The 17,255-nt window shown below is 37.1% G+C and overlaps 2 protein-coding genes across 2 annotated transcripts; both read right to left on the bottom strand.

Moving 5' to 3' along the window:
- Positions 1–3,276: 3,276 nt before the first annotated feature.
- On the bottom strand, positions 3,277–9,217 carry LOC113092566 (DBH-like monooxygenase protein 2 homolog). Its single transcript, XM_026258187.1, has 13 exons — positions 8,883–9,217; positions 7,988–8,134; positions 6,838–6,990; positions 5,962–6,045; positions 5,730–5,882; positions 5,318–5,420; positions 5,056–5,222; positions 4,882–4,970; positions 4,699–4,795; positions 4,460–4,519; positions 3,789–3,919; positions 3,590–3,698; positions 3,277–3,489 (listed from the first exon to the last, which is right to left on the bottom strand). Exons 1-13 carry the CDS (start codon positions 9,147–9,149, stop codon positions 3,349–3,351), a joined length of 1,701 nt encoding a protein of 566 aa, XP_026113972.1. The 5' UTR covers positions 9,150–9,217; the 3' UTR covers positions 3,277–3,348.
- A 2,306-nt stretch (positions 9,218–11,523) lies between these two features.
- Positions 11,524–16,879, bottom strand: LOC113092565 (DBH-like monooxygenase protein 2 homolog). Its single transcript, XM_026258186.1, has 13 exons — positions 16,529–16,879; positions 15,634–15,780; positions 15,062–15,214; positions 14,712–14,795; positions 14,471–14,623; positions 13,700–13,802; positions 13,438–13,604; positions 13,264–13,352; positions 13,008–13,104; positions 12,855–12,914; positions 12,095–12,225; positions 11,899–12,007; positions 11,524–11,798 (listed from the first exon to the last, which is right to left on the bottom strand). Exons 1-13 carry the CDS (start codon positions 16,793–16,795, stop codon positions 11,658–11,660), a joined length of 1,701 nt encoding a protein of 566 aa, XP_026113971.1. The 5' UTR covers positions 16,796–16,879; the 3' UTR covers positions 11,524–11,657.
- Positions 16,880–17,255: the final 376 nt, after the last annotated feature.

The following is a 17,255-nucleotide window of genomic DNA, read 5'->3' on the forward strand; positions in this document are numbered from 1 at the left end:
CTGCATGATTCTGGATACATAGAGAATCCAATTTATTTTTTTATTTTTTTCAAACAGACATCACGATTCTGAACAGACAACTAAAAATAAAATGTAATTTACTAGAAGTTCTGACTAAATCTTAATGGCAACAAGCTATTTAAAATGCTTAATCTTGAATGAATTAAAAATAAAGTGGTCTGAATTAAATGATTAAATGACTCATTAATACATACAGTACTTAACTTGTTTCATCACTGGATGAATCAAGGTTTTTTAATGAATCTCTTGAATGATTCATTAACAAATACATTTTTTAACAGTTACTTTTTGGTAACTACTGATGTAACATCACTGATATAATCTTTATCTAAAGTTTCAACTTTGTTTCAAATGATTTGCTCTATTTTGATCGCTACTGTAGACACAAGTGTTTATATTCAAACTAAATTTTACCCCAGTACTTTCGTGATCATTTGAATAATTATAACACAGGAAAAAAAAAGAAAAATAAGAGTTGTTGTATTGAAGTAGAAATTATGTTTGATGGACAAAATAAGCCGATGTTGGTACTATTGTTATAACTGTTTGGTTATCACCATTCTTCAAAATATATTTTTGTCTTCAAAAGAATAAAGAAATTCATACAGGTTTGGTAGAACTTTAATTTTGGGGTGAATTATCTCTTTAAGCAAATTATGTAAAATCAAATTACGTAAAATTATTACATTTAGTTAAAATAAAAAATGTCACAAATCACAAAAGGTCAGTGAATACATTCCAGAAGTTAAAGTGCAGTGTAGCAGATAAAGGACGATCCTCCTCCAAATGGTCCATGAAGCTGCGTTCACAGGGGCTGGGGATGAGGCTCACTACTGGTTACCTTCACAGCGAATCAGGTTTCCTGTCACTAAATACAACATTTTGGAGGCAAAATAGTAAATATAATATAAATACTAATTAAATCTGTAGATACAAAAAAGCCTATTTTATTCCACTGTGTGTGTTTATTTACAGCCGAGAGGAGAACGATCATATGAGCTCTATCTTCTTCTTTCCTATTGGCTGTCGCTCCTGAAAGTTTGTCGCATAACTGGAAACGCCACATCCAGTTGCCAAAGGCCTCTTTTGCTCTTGTTGCCACAGAAATCTTCAACTCTCCATTGAAATGAATATGATCGTGTTGCTTTGTCGTTGCGTCACTTGTAGTGTGAACGGGGCTTCTGCTGGATCCTTCCACTTAAATTTTGAGTGGGGTGTGGCTGACGAGTCCTTAAATATATATATATATATATATATATATATATATATATATATATATATATATATATATATATCAATCAATCAATCACCTTTATTTATATAGTGCTTTAAACAAAATACATTGCGCCAAAGCACTGAACAACATTCTTTTGGAAAACAGTGTCTCAATAATGCAAAATGATAGTTAAAGGCAGTTCATCATTGAATTCAGTTATGTCATCTCTGTTCAGTTGAAATAGTGTCTGTTTTTATTTGCAATCAAGTCAATGATATCGCTGTAGATGAAGTGACCCCAACTAAGCAAGCCAGAGGCGACAGCGGCAAGGAACCGAAACTCCATCGGTGACAGAATGGAGAAAAAAACCTTGGGAGAAACCAGGCTCAGTTGGGGGGCCAGTTCTCCTCTGACCAGACGAAACCAGTAGTTCAATTCCAGGCTGCAGCAAAGTCAGATTGTGCAGAAGAATCATCTGTTTCCTGTGGTCTTGTCCTGGTGCTCCTCTGAGACAAGGTCTTTACATGGGATCTGTATCTGGGGCTCTAGTTGTCCTTGTCTCCGCTGTCTTTCAGCGCAGTAGAGGTCCTTTCTAGGTGCTGATCCACCATCTGGTCTGGATACGTACTGGATCCGGGCGACTGCAGTGACCCTCTGATCTGGACACAGACTGGATCTGGTGGCCACGGTAACCTCGGAACAAGAGAGAAACAGACAAATATTAGCGTAGATGCCATTCTTCTAATGATGTAGAAAGTACGGTGTTATGTGAAGTGTTTCCGGTTCCAGTTTACCTAATTAATGCAGCCTAAAAATCCTTTAACGGATTTGGATATTAAAAGCATATTAGTATGTTATGTGTATGCCAGGTTAAAGAGATGGGTCTTTAATCTAGATTTAAACTGCAAGAGTGTGTCTGCCTCCCGAACAATGTTAGGTAGGTTATTCCAGAGTTTAGGCGCCAAATAGGAAAAGGATCTGCCGCTCGCAGTTGATTTTGATATTCTATATATTATCAAATTGCCTGAGTTTTGAGAAAGATATATATATATTTTTTATTATTATTATTATTTTATACAATATGAAATATATTTCAATTGTATTGCCATTTGATATTATAAGCCATTTAGACAACATAAACAAATTGTCAAAGGTTGTGGGTTCGAGTTTTGGGCTGGCAATACCACAACTAAAGTGGCCCAGTGTAGGCAGCCTATATGGGATTAATTGAAATTGCCAATGTCTAACCCATTTGTTAAACCCATATGGGCCCCATTTGTGTCGCCCATTTAGATCCTATGTCCTCATCTGCCATTTGTGACCCAACTAGAACCCACATAGGGAGCCCATCTGTTTTTTGACCATATGGGACCTACTAAGATGACCCAAGTGGGCCACAGATAAGATGCCCATTTTAGGACCATGCCCACTTGGTACCCATCATAAACCATGTGGGGCCCACATAGACATGTTGGCTGGGATGACTTAGGAAAAAACGCTTGAAACAAAAAGCATGATTCATAAGGACTACTTTAATTATCATTTTAATAGTTTTTTTTTTCTTAATTGTGAAAGATATCCAGAATATTCCAGCACAGAAAAACAAGAATTACAGATTTGTAACTACAAATGTGAATGAATTTAGTTTTTTTGTGTAAATTATTAAAGCAAGCAGTCGATAGCATCAACACGTCAATCATTTTATCTCTCGACATACCTCTGCATAAACACTAAATTAACTGGGTATATGAAATCTGTATTTTGAATAATAATAATAATTAGTATTAGCATTAGTATTATTGCCATTTTGTTGTTTTTAATTACAATTCAAGGTTGGAAAAATTCTGAATCATGCTGTCAAAGTGATCCTTTAATATAAACTTGTTTTTAGATTTTCATATTGTAGAAGACAAGGAAAGTAAGGAAAGTAAAGTGTAAAGTCCATCTCCATCTAATTATTTTCTTTTAATTAAAATAAGTAGTTACATATTATAACTTTTAAAATTTCTGTCCCTGTGATCCAGGAGTTTTTTGCTTCGTTAAAATTATTGACATTTAATCAGATAATGAAAGAACAATGTGTTACATCAGTAGCATTTTGAATTGATGTTTCATAAGGATGCCCACTGCACTGCCAAACAGAGGAGCAGTGAGAGCAAAGCGAGACTTTTGGTGGCACAGCCGCTCATGCAGGGTGCAGGCGGGATGACTTTGAGATCAGGAAGTGTCCCTTTATTTAATGATCCGTTGTTCTGGAAATACACATGCAAAACAGCATCAGGTAAACAGCTGTGATCAGAGAAGAAGCAGTTAAGATTGAAAGCTTCATACTGTGGAGTTGTGGACACTTACATTAGAGTTTGTGACTATGGCGAACTGGTCGATTCCCTTCAGTGTTTGTTGGTATTGATGGATAGATGTGTCATCCCAAGTCTTTGTTAACATCATTACAAGCCAGGTACTGCAAAATTATCAATTAAATTGCACATTACTATTTTAAGTATTTTAAGAGCTTAATGTATTCAAAAATCTGGGTTTTCAGTTAGATTACTATATATCTGGTGCTCCCATTGTAGATGCTAAAGATGTTACATCTGGGAAGCTAACACAGGTGCTCAGATTCATCGCTGGATAGTAGAAGAGGAAGGCCAAACACATCTCCTCTGAAGTTGAGAGCCCCCCCTGCAGGCAGATAAAGGGAGTTTTACACATCCATAATCTTCCCTCAATATTTTAATGATTAGATCAATAGAGTGCTATAGGAATGATGTATTCTGGTTCAAGTCAATGCCTGAAATAAGGTCTGTGCTAAAGTCATTTTCTCATTTGCAGTGTGAAAATGCACATTTGCAGCATTCTACAACATAAAATACATCAGAAATAATTCCGAACAATATTTTTTGTAAGCTTTGACTTGTCTTGAAAAAGGCAGTTGCTAAGAAGTGGCCGACAGAGACCGGGACAGGGACCTCAAACAACATCATAGTCAACAGATAAACTCATCTACAGTACTCACTAGTCCTTTTTTCAGCCTCATTGTGTTTATAATCACTCTTAGGGGAAAATATGGACTAAAAGAGTTGACTGAAGCTTAATGTCAGTCATGTAGAAGTTGTGCAAATGCAGTGTAGTATGTTTGTATTTAGGCTTAAAAATGCATGCAATTTGAAGATACATGCCATTAAAGAAAATACAATATGAGCCTCCTGTAAATGCACTGACCCATGTGAGTGCGCTGCGGTTTTCAGTATTATAGGTGCACTCCACCAGCAATTTGTCACCCTGAAAGACCAAAACGTTTCTTTATTTCACTTATTGCCAATGATTAAATACTAAAACATATAAAAACTGATATATAAATGTGCCATTTGGTATTGTCCAGTGTGTATATTTGATAATTATGCTTGAAGCCCCTGTAAACTTAACGACAACGTAACTTTTTCAAACCTTTTAGCACTTACCAACTTCACTGTCTTAGTTTTACCCAAGTTTGTCACTTCCTGGTATTCAAAATCATAGTTTTCATCTGCAGCTAGAAGATCGATTTGTTTTCCCCCTCTGAAGAGGACAAGAGAAAAAATTATAATTCTTTGCAGTAACTTCATGTTATGAACCGCAGGAGAAAGAAATGCACACAGGCTTACCTGAAGTGTCCGACTCGCACCTTGCGTCCAGCTAAGTGTGTGTGCAGCATGGCAGAGAACACCTGAAGATCATGAGGCGTCTGCAGAACCTGTAGAACACAGAACACAACAGATCATCCCGTCATCTGCTGAATCTGATCGTGAGAGTGTGAGTAGATAAACAGACATACAAACCTCTGGAATATAAGCAGTGTCACACAGGCCATATGTGAGGAAGGATTTGGCTTTGGGTGGGATGGCGTACCCAGGGGTCACTGCAAGCCCTGTCATCAGAACAGCTGCATCGTGCTGACGGAGTTCAGATGTGTGATAGAATCTCAGACCAGAGTTATCAACTCGACCTGTGCAGGGAAGAAAGTATTGTTTTATCACATCAAAAGACCTGAATTATTTATAACAGTGTGATATTTTACACTGTAAACCTCTGCTGACCGACCTGCACTTTTATTGAGGTTGTTGTAATGCACTTCGAGCCTGTAGAGTAAATCTTCAACATTTCCACCAATTGGAAGTCCTGCCACTTCAGGAAATTCAAAAGTCTTGAAAAATGTAATTTAATTGAAAAGATAATCAGTAATTTTACCTCATTAAGAATTTTTGTACATATAAATAGGCAAAAAAAAAAAAAATCGGATCATTGCTAATAAAAGGTGAAAATGAATTATCCTCATGAGGAGGACCTTTTCAGTGAATCAATTTAGCAACTTCTTTAAATGATTAACTTAAGAATTAAACTGATTTGATTCTTGATTTTAACAATATGTTTAACCATAACGTCATTAATGGCTTCAATTTGGTCATTTGTTCTCATGAAAATGTTTTAAACCTCAGGCACAGGAGATACTAACCCCTCCACCAACTCCCCACACAGCCACGGTCTCCATACACACTCCATCCACCCCAGTATAACACTCCTCCTCGAACGTCTCCGTCACACTCGGAGGGCAGCGGTACAGCAGCAGATGATGCACAAGGTCAGGGTTTGTGATCACCGGCTCAATCTGGACATAATGAATATAAGTTGGATATTTTCATGACTGAGTGATTGATATGTGGTGTGAAGTTCATAGAAGCACTTACGCGATAAATGTGCTGTTTGCGATCAAATGTCGGGGCTCTCACGATCTTGCAGTGATAGTGGGTTTGTTTGGCTGGTAAGGTGAACTGAAATGATTGGAAATATAATTAACATGTAAAGTGAAAGTATACACTCACTAGAATTTGACAAGATTATCTCTGCATTCACTTCTATTAAAAAATTTACTATGGTGTCAGAATTTTTTTTTTAAAACTTTTCTTCATCAAGAAAATATTAAATTGAGGCTACTGTAAAGATATCTAAAATGTTGCAAATTATTTTATTTTCAAATAAATGTTGTTCTCTTGAAATTGCTATACTGAAAAAATGGTTTTCAACTGATATAAAAGAAATTCTCTTCAGCAGCAAATCATGATATTAGAATAATTTCTGAAGGATCGTGTGACACTGAAGGCTGCTGAAATTCAGCTTTGCCATCACATGAATAAATTATACTTGAAATTAAATTAAATTAAAAATCCTTTTTTATTTTTTTCAACAGATATAAATATATCTAATAATTCTTTTAAACTGGAATAATATTCCACAACATTGCTGATGTATTTTTAATAAATTATATTTTAATCAAATAAATATGGCCTTGGTAAGCATAAAATATATTTTTTTGTTTACATTTTTTAAGAAATATTTAATGTTTAAAAAACATAAAAAAGTAACCCCAAAACTTTGCACAGTCTATATTCAAAACATACATTACAACATATGTTCTAATCTAGATAAATATTATAGATTTAAGTCTTATTTTATTTTAAATTAAAATAAGACTTATTTGCCTATTAAATAGCAGGAAATGTCAAGATCCGAAAATTGGTTTTACATACAGAAGAGCAAAACAACAAAGTAAAAATCTTTCTTACATTGACCATAGTTACGTCAAAAAAGCTGCTATTTGGAGGGTTGACCTGAGGCATGTACTTCAACAGGTTCAGCTCCTTCGTACCTCTTTGGGTGCTGTGGTACGTGATGTCATCAGTCTGGCCATACGCATAGATCAGCTTCATGGGGAGATTCTGATAAATAAAAATAAACACAACTGAAATTAGAAACTAGCAACATTTAACTAAAGTTAAATGTTAAATGCAGTTAAATGTGGTTGTCAATCAAAAAAGTTTACAGTGTATATGTAGCCAGTTATAACTCATTTGAGCTATTTTTGATCTAGAATTGCATGATTTTATAGTTCAAAAAGACAGTCCGTGTGTTCAGTTCAAGGAGGGGTTTTGATGTGCAGCTCAGAGCTACTTGACAAACGAGATCAACAGTTTGTTCTGAGAGGGGAGTTCTCAGAAATGGCCTGATCCAAGTGGACTTAACATTGTTTGGATTACTTTACCTTGCTGGTTTTGTTTTGTAATGTCATTAAGCATGGGCCAGTTACCAGTTTCAAGGTATACTGTGCTCTGAAAAACACTGTTTACGATCATAACCTCGGTTTCCTGAGATTAGGGAACGAGAGTTGCGTTACTGATGCTCATGGGGAAACTCCTGTTTACTCTGACAGTGAAGCCTGATTTGTTCAGCTCCTTATCCAGCAGCTTTTGTTGAATGGTTTGCACATAGGACATGTACTGTAGCACGATGAAGGGTACTGGTTCTGTGCTACACACCAGTCAGAGAGGACTGGCCATCTAAAGGCATCAAGATGTCATGTAGATGGAGCTCTAGCCTCTAAAATAGTTTTAGTTACACTCACAGGGAGCTGTTAAGGCTGTCCCAAACATGAAGGCTCCACAGCTCTGTGACACAAATACTACTACTGCAAATATTCTAAATGTTGCTTAAAATAAATATAGTATATTCAATGGGGGAATTTACAGACATAAGACATTTTACAACCATGAAACCCGTGAAACTGTGATATTTTTGCTTACGATCAAAATCTTATACTTTCCCAAGCCTAAATGCCATAGTTCCACCATCATTGCTTTCTGGATAAACCTGCATCTTACAAACAATGAAAGGGTAGGGTTACATTGCATGTATTGAAGAATGGTTAAGCAAGCTCACAGTGATAGGTAAATCATTTTCATCACAGGAACCGATGGACCTCTGAAACTTCATGATCGTTCTCCCATCAGACTCATTCAGAGACAGGAGTTTGTAGTTCTGTTGCTGGTCAACCAGAGGCATTGAGTTACCCACAGCATGATGGTCCTGAACGTGGAAAAGAAAGACAAAAGAAGCATGTATGTCTAGCAACAGGTGTTTTTATGATGCCATAGTTATAGTTGTAGTTTCCAAACCAGTTAAACTGGGCTATCAGTTTAACACTTTGACTCTCAACCTCTTACAGTAATATCAGGTTAATGTTAGCATTTGCATATTTTAGAACATCTAGTTTAAAAAAACAGGTATTAGTAAATAATGTATATGTTTGGTAAAAAAAAAAAAGATTTTGTTACACAAAGTTACTGTTGTATAATGTTACAGTAATGTAACATAATTAATGAACTATATATGAAATACATATCAGTATGAACCCAGAATACGAATTAAATATAAAAAATATTAATTATATTAAATATAAAATTTGATTTATAGAGCATGTCACTCCACTCTAAGTGAAATACTGGCATTATCACCCTCAGTCTTGATGGTGTGAAATACTAAGAAACCCAATTATAACCATTTATATTATAGATAATGAACTAAATATGAAATACGTGATGAATTAGAATTAGCAGTATGCAGAACAAAATATCAAAAGAATATACAATTATTTGTAACTTCACTGGAAGTGATTTATTGACAGTTATCAGACTTGATTTAGAAACCCAAATATACAAAAAATAAACCAAATTTGAAATATGAATAAGAATCAAGAACATGAACAAAATATCAAAATAATATAAAATTAGTTGTTATTCCACTGTAGGTGACTTTGACAGTTATCAGTCTTTACCGTGAAGTATCTGCCTCCAGGTCCGACTCCTCCAATGACGATATCGGCTCCTGTCATTCCTCCTTTCGGGCTGAAGCCAAAACTGACCCAGCCGCTGGTGTCGACCGTGAGCTCGAACAAGATTGTGCCCTGGATCTCATCAAATCCCCACTTCAGCCGCACCTTGTGCTCGGGGTCCAGGTGTTCAGAGAAAGGCAGAAGAGGGTCTTCCTGAGCCCGGGACCACTGGACTGAAAGCAAGAGCAGGACAAGAGATAATGTGCCCATGTTTCCTTTACAAAGTCTGACAAACCGTGTCTCTGTAAGATGTTTGAGAAGGCAACAGCCCTCTTTATAAGCTGTCTGTTAACCCCCCCCCCCCTCTCTCCCCACCTGAGTCTTAGTTCTCCTCCTCTCATACCAGTCTGGTGAATCAGGTTCCTCCTCACCTGATGTTGCAATATTATTTTAAAATACAAGAGAATTAATGTTGAAATGAATTCAACAAAAATGTACAGGAAGTGTTCAAATCTTAATGTTTACAGTGGAGCTAAAGCCTCTATTAAATGATTATGTGTGTATGACTGTCAAAAGTTTCTGTTGAATTTTGATTTACCAACAAAATTTATGTGAACAAATCTAATATATTGTAATTATATTTTTGCAAATTGTTGCTTGCAAATGATAATAATTTAATCAGAACAGAGCCTAGAACAGTTTTTGCCCCCTACTGGTGTGACAAAGTAAACTAAAGATGATAAATGTTTTATTGAACTGATTTAAAGTCATTAGAATCCTCTTTTTTCCCACTTTTTTTTAGTTCCGGGCCTTGATTCTAATAAATCAGGTGGAGTTCAATCATGAGGACAATAGGGTGATGCACCACCAAAGTGTAAAAAGGATATTCTATCAGTGTTATGCTAGCTTTCACCATTGTAGACTGTTTGTTCTGCCTTTGTATTGTCTATATTTCAATCATCATCAAGTCACATTATGTGGAGTACCGATTAACTCTGGCTGAGAATCACCCTGAGTGTTCTCATACTTCCATATTGAGCTTTCACAAGACATCACAGATGTTTCTCTCTGGGTCTGGTCCATGTCGAGGGGGTGCATTTGCCCCGGGGACTAGTTTGTGTACATGGACTTAAATGATGTATACTTTCACATTCAGATAGCGCTGCATCATAGATGCTTTCTGAGGTTTGCTTTCGAGAGCACAGCATACCAATACTCTGTTCTCCCATTTGGACTGACTTTAGCACCATGCACTTTCTCAAAGTACATGGATGCAGCTATTTCTATCTCAGAGAGAATGCGATGCATGTTCGCACGTCCTGATTTTGCCAAGTCCGATGTGTTCCTAGGTCAACATATTTTGTTGACCCTGGAACAACATTTTACTCCAAAAATATATTCTTAACCATATCCCTACACCTAAACCTAACCTTAACCATGAGTAATCCCTAAAATCAGAGGAAATGATAGATGAATGACACTGATGTACAAGCACCAAACACTGATTTTAAGCATAAACTTCACAAAATCTATAAACTGGTTCTTCAAATCTGATTGGTTAATCACAATGTTGTTCCAGGGTCAACAACGATGTTGTCCCAGGAACATGTCTCACTTGGTAAAATCAGGTTAGGCTGCATGTTCTCAACTATCTAGACGATTGGCCGATTGTAGTTCAGTCCCGAAATACTAGTCAGCCATATAGACACGCTGCTTTGTCACTTTGAGTCCCTAGGGCCATGTCAACATGCAGAAGAGCATTCTTTCCCAAAGTCAGTTTTTAACATATTTGTAAAATTTGGTGTTAAATTTTAAATTAATTTTTTTAAAATTTTTGTTAAACTACAACAGTAATAATAATATTCATCACTATATTGCAGTGTATCAGGTTTTTTATGTTTTGTATGAATATTTAAGGTGGACTTATTGAATAGGTGCAAGAGTAGTAGTGATGGTTAAAATAATAGATTAATGCTGAAATAGTAAATTGAGCCTTGTTCCTAGATGGACAGAGATTGGAAAGTAATAGATCAGATGAGGAGATGGAGATAGAGGAAGAAAAAGAGGGACATGTAGAGGCACAAGTGACAGAAAGAGAGCAGGGAACAGCAAGCCAGGAGACAGAGGCTGGTGAGAAAGAGGAAAATGTAGAGGCACGAGCGTTTTCTATAGTTTTTACTATAACCGCTGTTCTTTATTATTCTGTAGAACAGAGAAGAAAAAGCCATCAGGTTGGGACAATTTAAGACATTTCAGTTTCTAATCCCAGAGCTATTATTATTTTAAACTTATAATTGTCTTCTCTATTGTTTCTTTCCTACTGCGATTGGGCTAGTTTTGGACTAGTTTTTCTGGGCAGGATTTGTTGTGAACACCTGGCAACCCTGATCTGAACGCACGTGCTGGAGATATACTTCTAATTACAGATGCATCTTTACTGATGACATGCGCATGGAAATCGCATTTGATTTTTTGCACAGCCCTATTATATATTAAGGTTTTCTTTTAAGCCAAGTTCATAATCCAGGCAGGTCGCGGTGCTGTTAAGACTACATGACTTTCTGTCGGTCTTGAAGTCGTTGTGGTGCTCACACTACAGGAGCTGACAACAGCATTTTAAATAATGACAATATTAGTTATATACATTTTTATCTCTTTTACAAGAAATTTTTTATTTCTGGTTGCTGTCCAGGAGTTTTTGCTCCGTTAATATTACTGACATTTAATCAGATAATGAAAGAACAATGGGTTACATCAGTAGCATTTTGAATTGATGTTTCATAAGCATGCCCACTGCACTGCCAAACAGAGGAGCAGTGAGAGCAAAGCGAGACTTTTGGTGGCACAGCCGCTCATGCAGGGTGCAGGCGGGATGACTTTGAGATCAGGAAGTGTCCCTTTATTTAATGATCCGTTGTTCTGGAAATACACATGCAAAACAGCATCAGGTAAACAGCTGTGATCAGAGAAGAAGCAGTTAAAATTGAAAGCTTCCTATTGTGGAGTTGTGGTCACCTACATTTGAGTTTGTGACTATGACGAACTGGTCGATTCCCTTCAGTGTTTGTTGGTATTGATTGATAGATGTGTCATCCCAAGTCTTCATGAACATCATATTGACCCAAGAACTGCAAAGTTAACAAATAAAAGCTGCATTATCATTAGGACACATACTGAGAGGGAAACTCATGAAAACAATCAGTGTTTTAGATTACGCAGTATCGTTTGCTCCCATCTCAGATATTAAAGTATCTTCATCTGGGAAGCTAACACAGCTGCTGAGATTCATCGCTGGATAGTAGAAGAGGAAGGCCAAACACATCTCGTTTGAAGTTGAAAGCCCCCCCTGCGGGCAGATAAAGGGAGTTTTACACATCCATAATCTTTCTTCTGTATTTTAAGTATTACACAGAGTGCTGCAGGGATGATGTATTTTTGTGGGCCAATCCAAGAAACCATCGTTTTAGCCCTTCCAGTTACATCGTCCTGTTGTAAGTGAGTTTTTTCAATGGGATTTTGGTTAAATGACTGATAGGAGGTATTTGGTTAACACAAGCTCAAGATATTTTCAAGTTTAATTCTACAACATAAAATACATCAGTAATGCACCTTTGTAAAAGCTTTTACTTGTCTTGAAAAAAGCAGTAACTAACAAGTTGCTAAATGTGACTACAGAGATCATTTGGGACATTGAACGAGTGATATCAATTAGTCCTACAAAATGACTTCACTGCAGAACGCTATACTTTATGGATGTTCTATGTTTTTACAGGATAGCCAAAAGGAAAATGTAGACGAAGTAAGAGAAAAAGGGTCAGGATATTAAAACTCATACACATTTCCGGGACATATGAAAACATATGTGCACCCACCAGGCTCTAACTTTTAATATAATCTGGATTTTAAGATAATGAAAATTTGAGGATACATGCCATTAAAGAAAATACAATATGAGCCTCTTGTAAATGCACTGACCCATGTGAGTGCGCTGCGGTTTTCAGTATTATAGGTGCACTCCACCAGCAATTTGTCACCCTGAAAGAGCAAAGCATTGATTTATTTTATTTACTTATAATAATTCAATGTGTTGTGTGTGTGTGTGTGTGTGTGTGTGTGTTTAACACTTACCAACTTCACTGTCTTAGTTTTGCCCAAATTTGTCACTTCCTGATATTCAAAATCATAGTTTTCATCCACAGCTAGAAAATCGATCTGTTTACCTCCTCTGAAGAGGATAAGAATTTACAAAAATTACACAAAAAATGAAAGGAAAGTAAAAAATAACATAATCCTATGAATCACAGAAGAAAGAAAAGTCTACAGGTTATTATATCAAGTGAATTATTTCTTTAAATCAGTCATCGATCATAAATTGACCATTTACCTGAAGTGTCCGACTCGCACCTTGCGTCCAGCTAAGTGTGTGTGCAGCATGGCAGAGAACACCTGAAGATCATGAGGCGTCTGCAGAACCTGTAGAACACAGAACACAACAGATCATCCCGTCATCTGCTGAATCTGATCGTGAGAGTGTGAGTAGATAAACAGACATACAAACCTCTGGAATATAAGCAGTGTCACACAGGCCATATGTGAGGAAGGATTTGGCTTTGGGTGGGATGGCGTACCCAGGGGTCACTGCAAGCCCTGTCCCCAAAACAGCTGCATCGTGCTGACGGAGTTCAGATGTGTGATAGAATCGCAGACCAGAGTTATCAACTCGACCTGTGCAGGGAAGAAAGTATTGTTTTATCACATCAAAAGACCTGAATTATTTATAACAGTGTGATATTTTACACTGTAAACCTCTGCTGACCGACCTGCACTTTTATTGAGGTTGTTGTAATGCACTTCGAGCCTGTAGAGTAAATCTTCAACATTTCCACCAATTGGAAGTCCTGCCACTTCAGGAAATTCAAAATCCTTGAAACACGTAATTAAAAGGTAAGGTTCAATCAGTAATTTTATCTCATTAAGAAAGTTTACACATGAATAGTATTTTAACAATTAAAATTCGTTAATAAAAGGCTGAAAAATAATCATTCTTTTGAGGCAGATCACTAGCTGAATTACCATATTTTTTTAACTATAAATCACACCTGATTATAAGTCGCATCAGTCCAAAAATACGTCATGATGAGGAAAAAAACATATTTAAATCGCACTGGACTATAAGTCGCATTTATTTAGAACCAAGAGAAAACATTACCGTCTATAGCCGTGAGAGGGCGCTCTATGTCTTCAGTGTAGACTACAGGAGCACTGAGCAGCATAGAGCGCCCTCTCACGGCTATAGACGGTAATGTTTTCTCTTGGTTCATGTCAAATTAATTTTGATAAATAAGTCACACCTGACTATAAGTCGCAGGACCAGCCAAACTATGAAAAAAAGTGTGACTTATAGTCCGGAATATACGGTAGTTTAGAAAACCGTCTGAAAGATTCGCTTAAGAATCAAAGTGATCTGATTTTCGAATTTAACTCACCGCCGTAATCTGTTCACAGTGGTTACTTAGTGGTTTATTCAAGTAAGTAATGTCTTAATTTCCCCCCCTCACATTAGAAATGCCTTGCACACAGAAGATACTAACCCCTCCACCAACTCCCCACACAGCCACGGTCTCCATACACTCTCCATCCACCCCAGTATAACACTTCGCCTCAAACGGCTCCGTCACACTCGGAGGGCAGCGGTACAGCAGCAGATGATGCACAAGGTCAGGGTTTGTGATCACCGGCTCAATCTGGACATAATGAAAATAAGTCGAAGATGAACCATGCTTGACAGATCGCTGGACAGATCATGTTTGTGAAGTTCATACAATCACTTACGCGATAAATGTGCTGTTTGCGATCAAATGTCGGGGCTCTCACGATCTTGCAGTGATAGTGGGTTTGGTTGTCTGGTACAGTGAACTGAAATGATTGGAAATATAATCAACATGTATAAACTTCAGCAATTTCAAGAGATCAACCTGTAATATAATCTATGCAAACCACTATGGGGTACACTATTTTTCCACTATTCAACAAGGACACGCTAAATTGACTAAAAGTGACAGAAAAGACATTTAAAATGTTACAAAATATTTTTTATATTTTAAATAGATGCTGTTCTTTTGAACTCCATTCTTGGGTTTACAGACAGAACAGCAGGACAAGAAATTAAAAATCTTTCTTACATTGAACATAGTTATGTCAAAAGAGCTGCTGTTTGGAGGGTTGACCCGAGGCTTGTACTTCAACAGGTTCAGCTCCTTCGTTCCTCTTTGGGTGCTGTGGTACGTGATGTCATCAGTCTGGCCATACGCATAGATCAGCTTCATGGGGAGATTCTGATAAATACAAAGAAATGCTTATAAAATAAAATAAACAAAAATAAACCACAAGCACGCTACAGCTAAAATGCAGTTGTCACTCACACAAGTTTGCATTGTGTATGATGCCATTGATAACTAATTTTTGAGCTAGAATTTCAGAGGTTTTAAGTTCAAAAAGACAGCTCCCTGTCAAACAAGATTAGCAGTTTGTTCACACAGGGGAGTTCTCAGAAACACCCGATCCCTGTGGACCTAACATTGTATGGATTCCTTTACAGAGCTATAGTATATTTTTGCAATGCCATAGTTCTCCTGTCATTGTTTTCTGGAAAAACGGCATCTTACAAACAATAAAAGGGGAGAGGTACATTGCTGGTGTTGACCTAGTTTTCCTTTGTAATGAACCTAAAAAACAAAGGTTTAACAGAACTCACAGTGATGGGTAAGTCATGTTGATCACAGGAACTGATGGACCTCTGAAACTTCATGACTGTTTTCCCATCAGACTCGGTCAGAGACAGGAGCTTGTAGTTCTGTTGCTGGTCAATCACAGGCATTGATTTCCCCACAGCATGACGGTCCTGAACGTGGAAAAGAGAGACAAATGAAGCATGTGCGTGTGCATGGCAACGGGTGTCTTTATGATGTTGTAATGTATAGTTCCTAATACATCTTAACTGGACTTACATTTTAACACTTTGAATCTCAATAGCTCTTTTTTTTTTTTTACCAACATTTACATATTTTAGAACATCTTGTTTATTAGTCTTCTACACAAGCAGACTTTGTCAGACTTTGAATTATATCAGACTTATAAAGTATCCACATCTGCTGAAAAAAACAAAAACAAATATAAAAGATTCATATTAGATACTCGCTGAACTAATGAACTAATATATGAAATAGATATATGAATGAAAAAAAAAAGATTATAAAGTTATTTCTGAATCCACTGTAAGTGACATTTATCAATCTCAGACTTGGATGTGGATGTGGACTATGATGTGAAAGACTAAGGAACCCCCCCAAAAAAGAATCATATTAAATATAAACTAAACTGGAAATATGCATCTGAGTCAAGAACAAATAACATAATATCAAAAGAATTTTAAAATACGTCACCTTGGAATTATAAGGTTCTTTCTGACATTTTTGTTAAAACTTATTCTGTGATACTTATTTACATAATGTGATATTTTGTGTGTGTGTGTGTGTGTGTTGTTGTTGTTGCCAAAAAAAAAAAGAATGCAAATAGAACATTATAATTCCAAGGTATCAATTAGTTATATTTCCCCTGTAAATGACTCTGGCTGTTATCTTTGACTTTACCGTGAAGTATCTGCCTCCAGGTCCAACTCCTCCAATGACGATATCGGCTCCTGTCATTCCTCCTTTCGGGCTGAAGCCAAAACCGACCCAGCCGCTGGTGTCGACCGTGAGCTCGAACAAGATTGTGCCCTGGATCTCATCAAATCCCCACTTCAGCTGCACCTTGTGCTCGGGGTCCAGGTGTTCAGAGAAAGGCAGAAGAGGGTCTTCCTGAGCCCGGGACCACTGGACTGAAAGCAAGAGCAGGACAAGAGATAATGTGTCCATGTTTCCTTTACAAAATCTGACAAACCGTGTCTTTGTAAGATGTTTGAGAAGGCAGTGGATGTGAAACTGCTCTGTAGTCACTTTAACAGCCCTCTTTGTAAGCTGTCTGTAAACACCCCATTGCCCCCTCCACCTCGCCCCCTCAGAGTCTCAAGAATGAGTTCAAGCAATCGACATAAAGGAATCCTTTGGAAAGTATCCTGCACTGCCACCTGTTTTACAGTCCCCTGTCTATGAGTCCCTTGGGTGTATGAGACACCAGGGAGAGGCTGCTCCGCTGGTGAACTAGATACCCTGCTTGAACAATGTTATTTCATCTGCTTGTGTTCAGTATCTAAGCAATTCAAATATTTAACTGCATTTGCCATTGCTGATTTAGCGGTTGGTCATCAGAGGTCTCATTTTCTCCAATCCTTTGTAAGAAATACATTGTCTTTGTAAAGCTCAATAATTATAACAA

The sequence above is a fragment of the Carassius auratus genome, unplaced genomic scaffold (genome assembly GCF_003368295.1).
Source record: "Carassius auratus strain Wakin unplaced genomic scaffold, ASM336829v1 scaf_tig00214657, whole genome shotgun sequence".
Taxonomy (NCBI): Eukaryota; Metazoa; Chordata; class Actinopteri; order Cypriniformes; family Cyprinidae; genus Carassius; species Carassius auratus.

Excerpts from the sequence above, each read along its gene's own strand:
- LOC113092566 (XM_026258187.1), bottom strand. The coding sequence starts at position 9,149 with ATGGGCACATTATCTCTTGTCCTGCTCTTGCTTTCAGTCCAGTGGTCC. Across the intron at positions 5,883-5,961 it reads GCAAACAGCACATTTATCGC|ATTGAGCCGGTGATCACAAA; the intron begins GTAAGTGCTTCT and ends CATTATGTCCAG. Across the intron at positions 4,971-5,055 it reads ACACTGCTTATATTCCAGAG|GTTCTGCAGACGCCTCATGA; the intron begins GTTTGTATGTCT and ends TGTGTTCTACAG.
- LOC113092565 (XM_026258186.1), bottom strand. The coding sequence starts at position 16,795 with ATGGACACATTATCTCTTGTCCTGCTCTTGCTTTCAGTCCAGTGGTCC. Across the intron at positions 13,605-13,699 it reads CAACCTCAATAAAAGTGCAG|GTCGAGTTGATAACTCTGGT; the intron begins GTCGGTCAGCAG and ends TTCCCTGCACAG. Across the intron at positions 13,353-13,437 it reads ACACTGCTTATATTCCAGAG|GTTCTGCAGACGCCTCATGA; the intron begins GTTTGTATGTCT and ends TGTGTTCTACAG.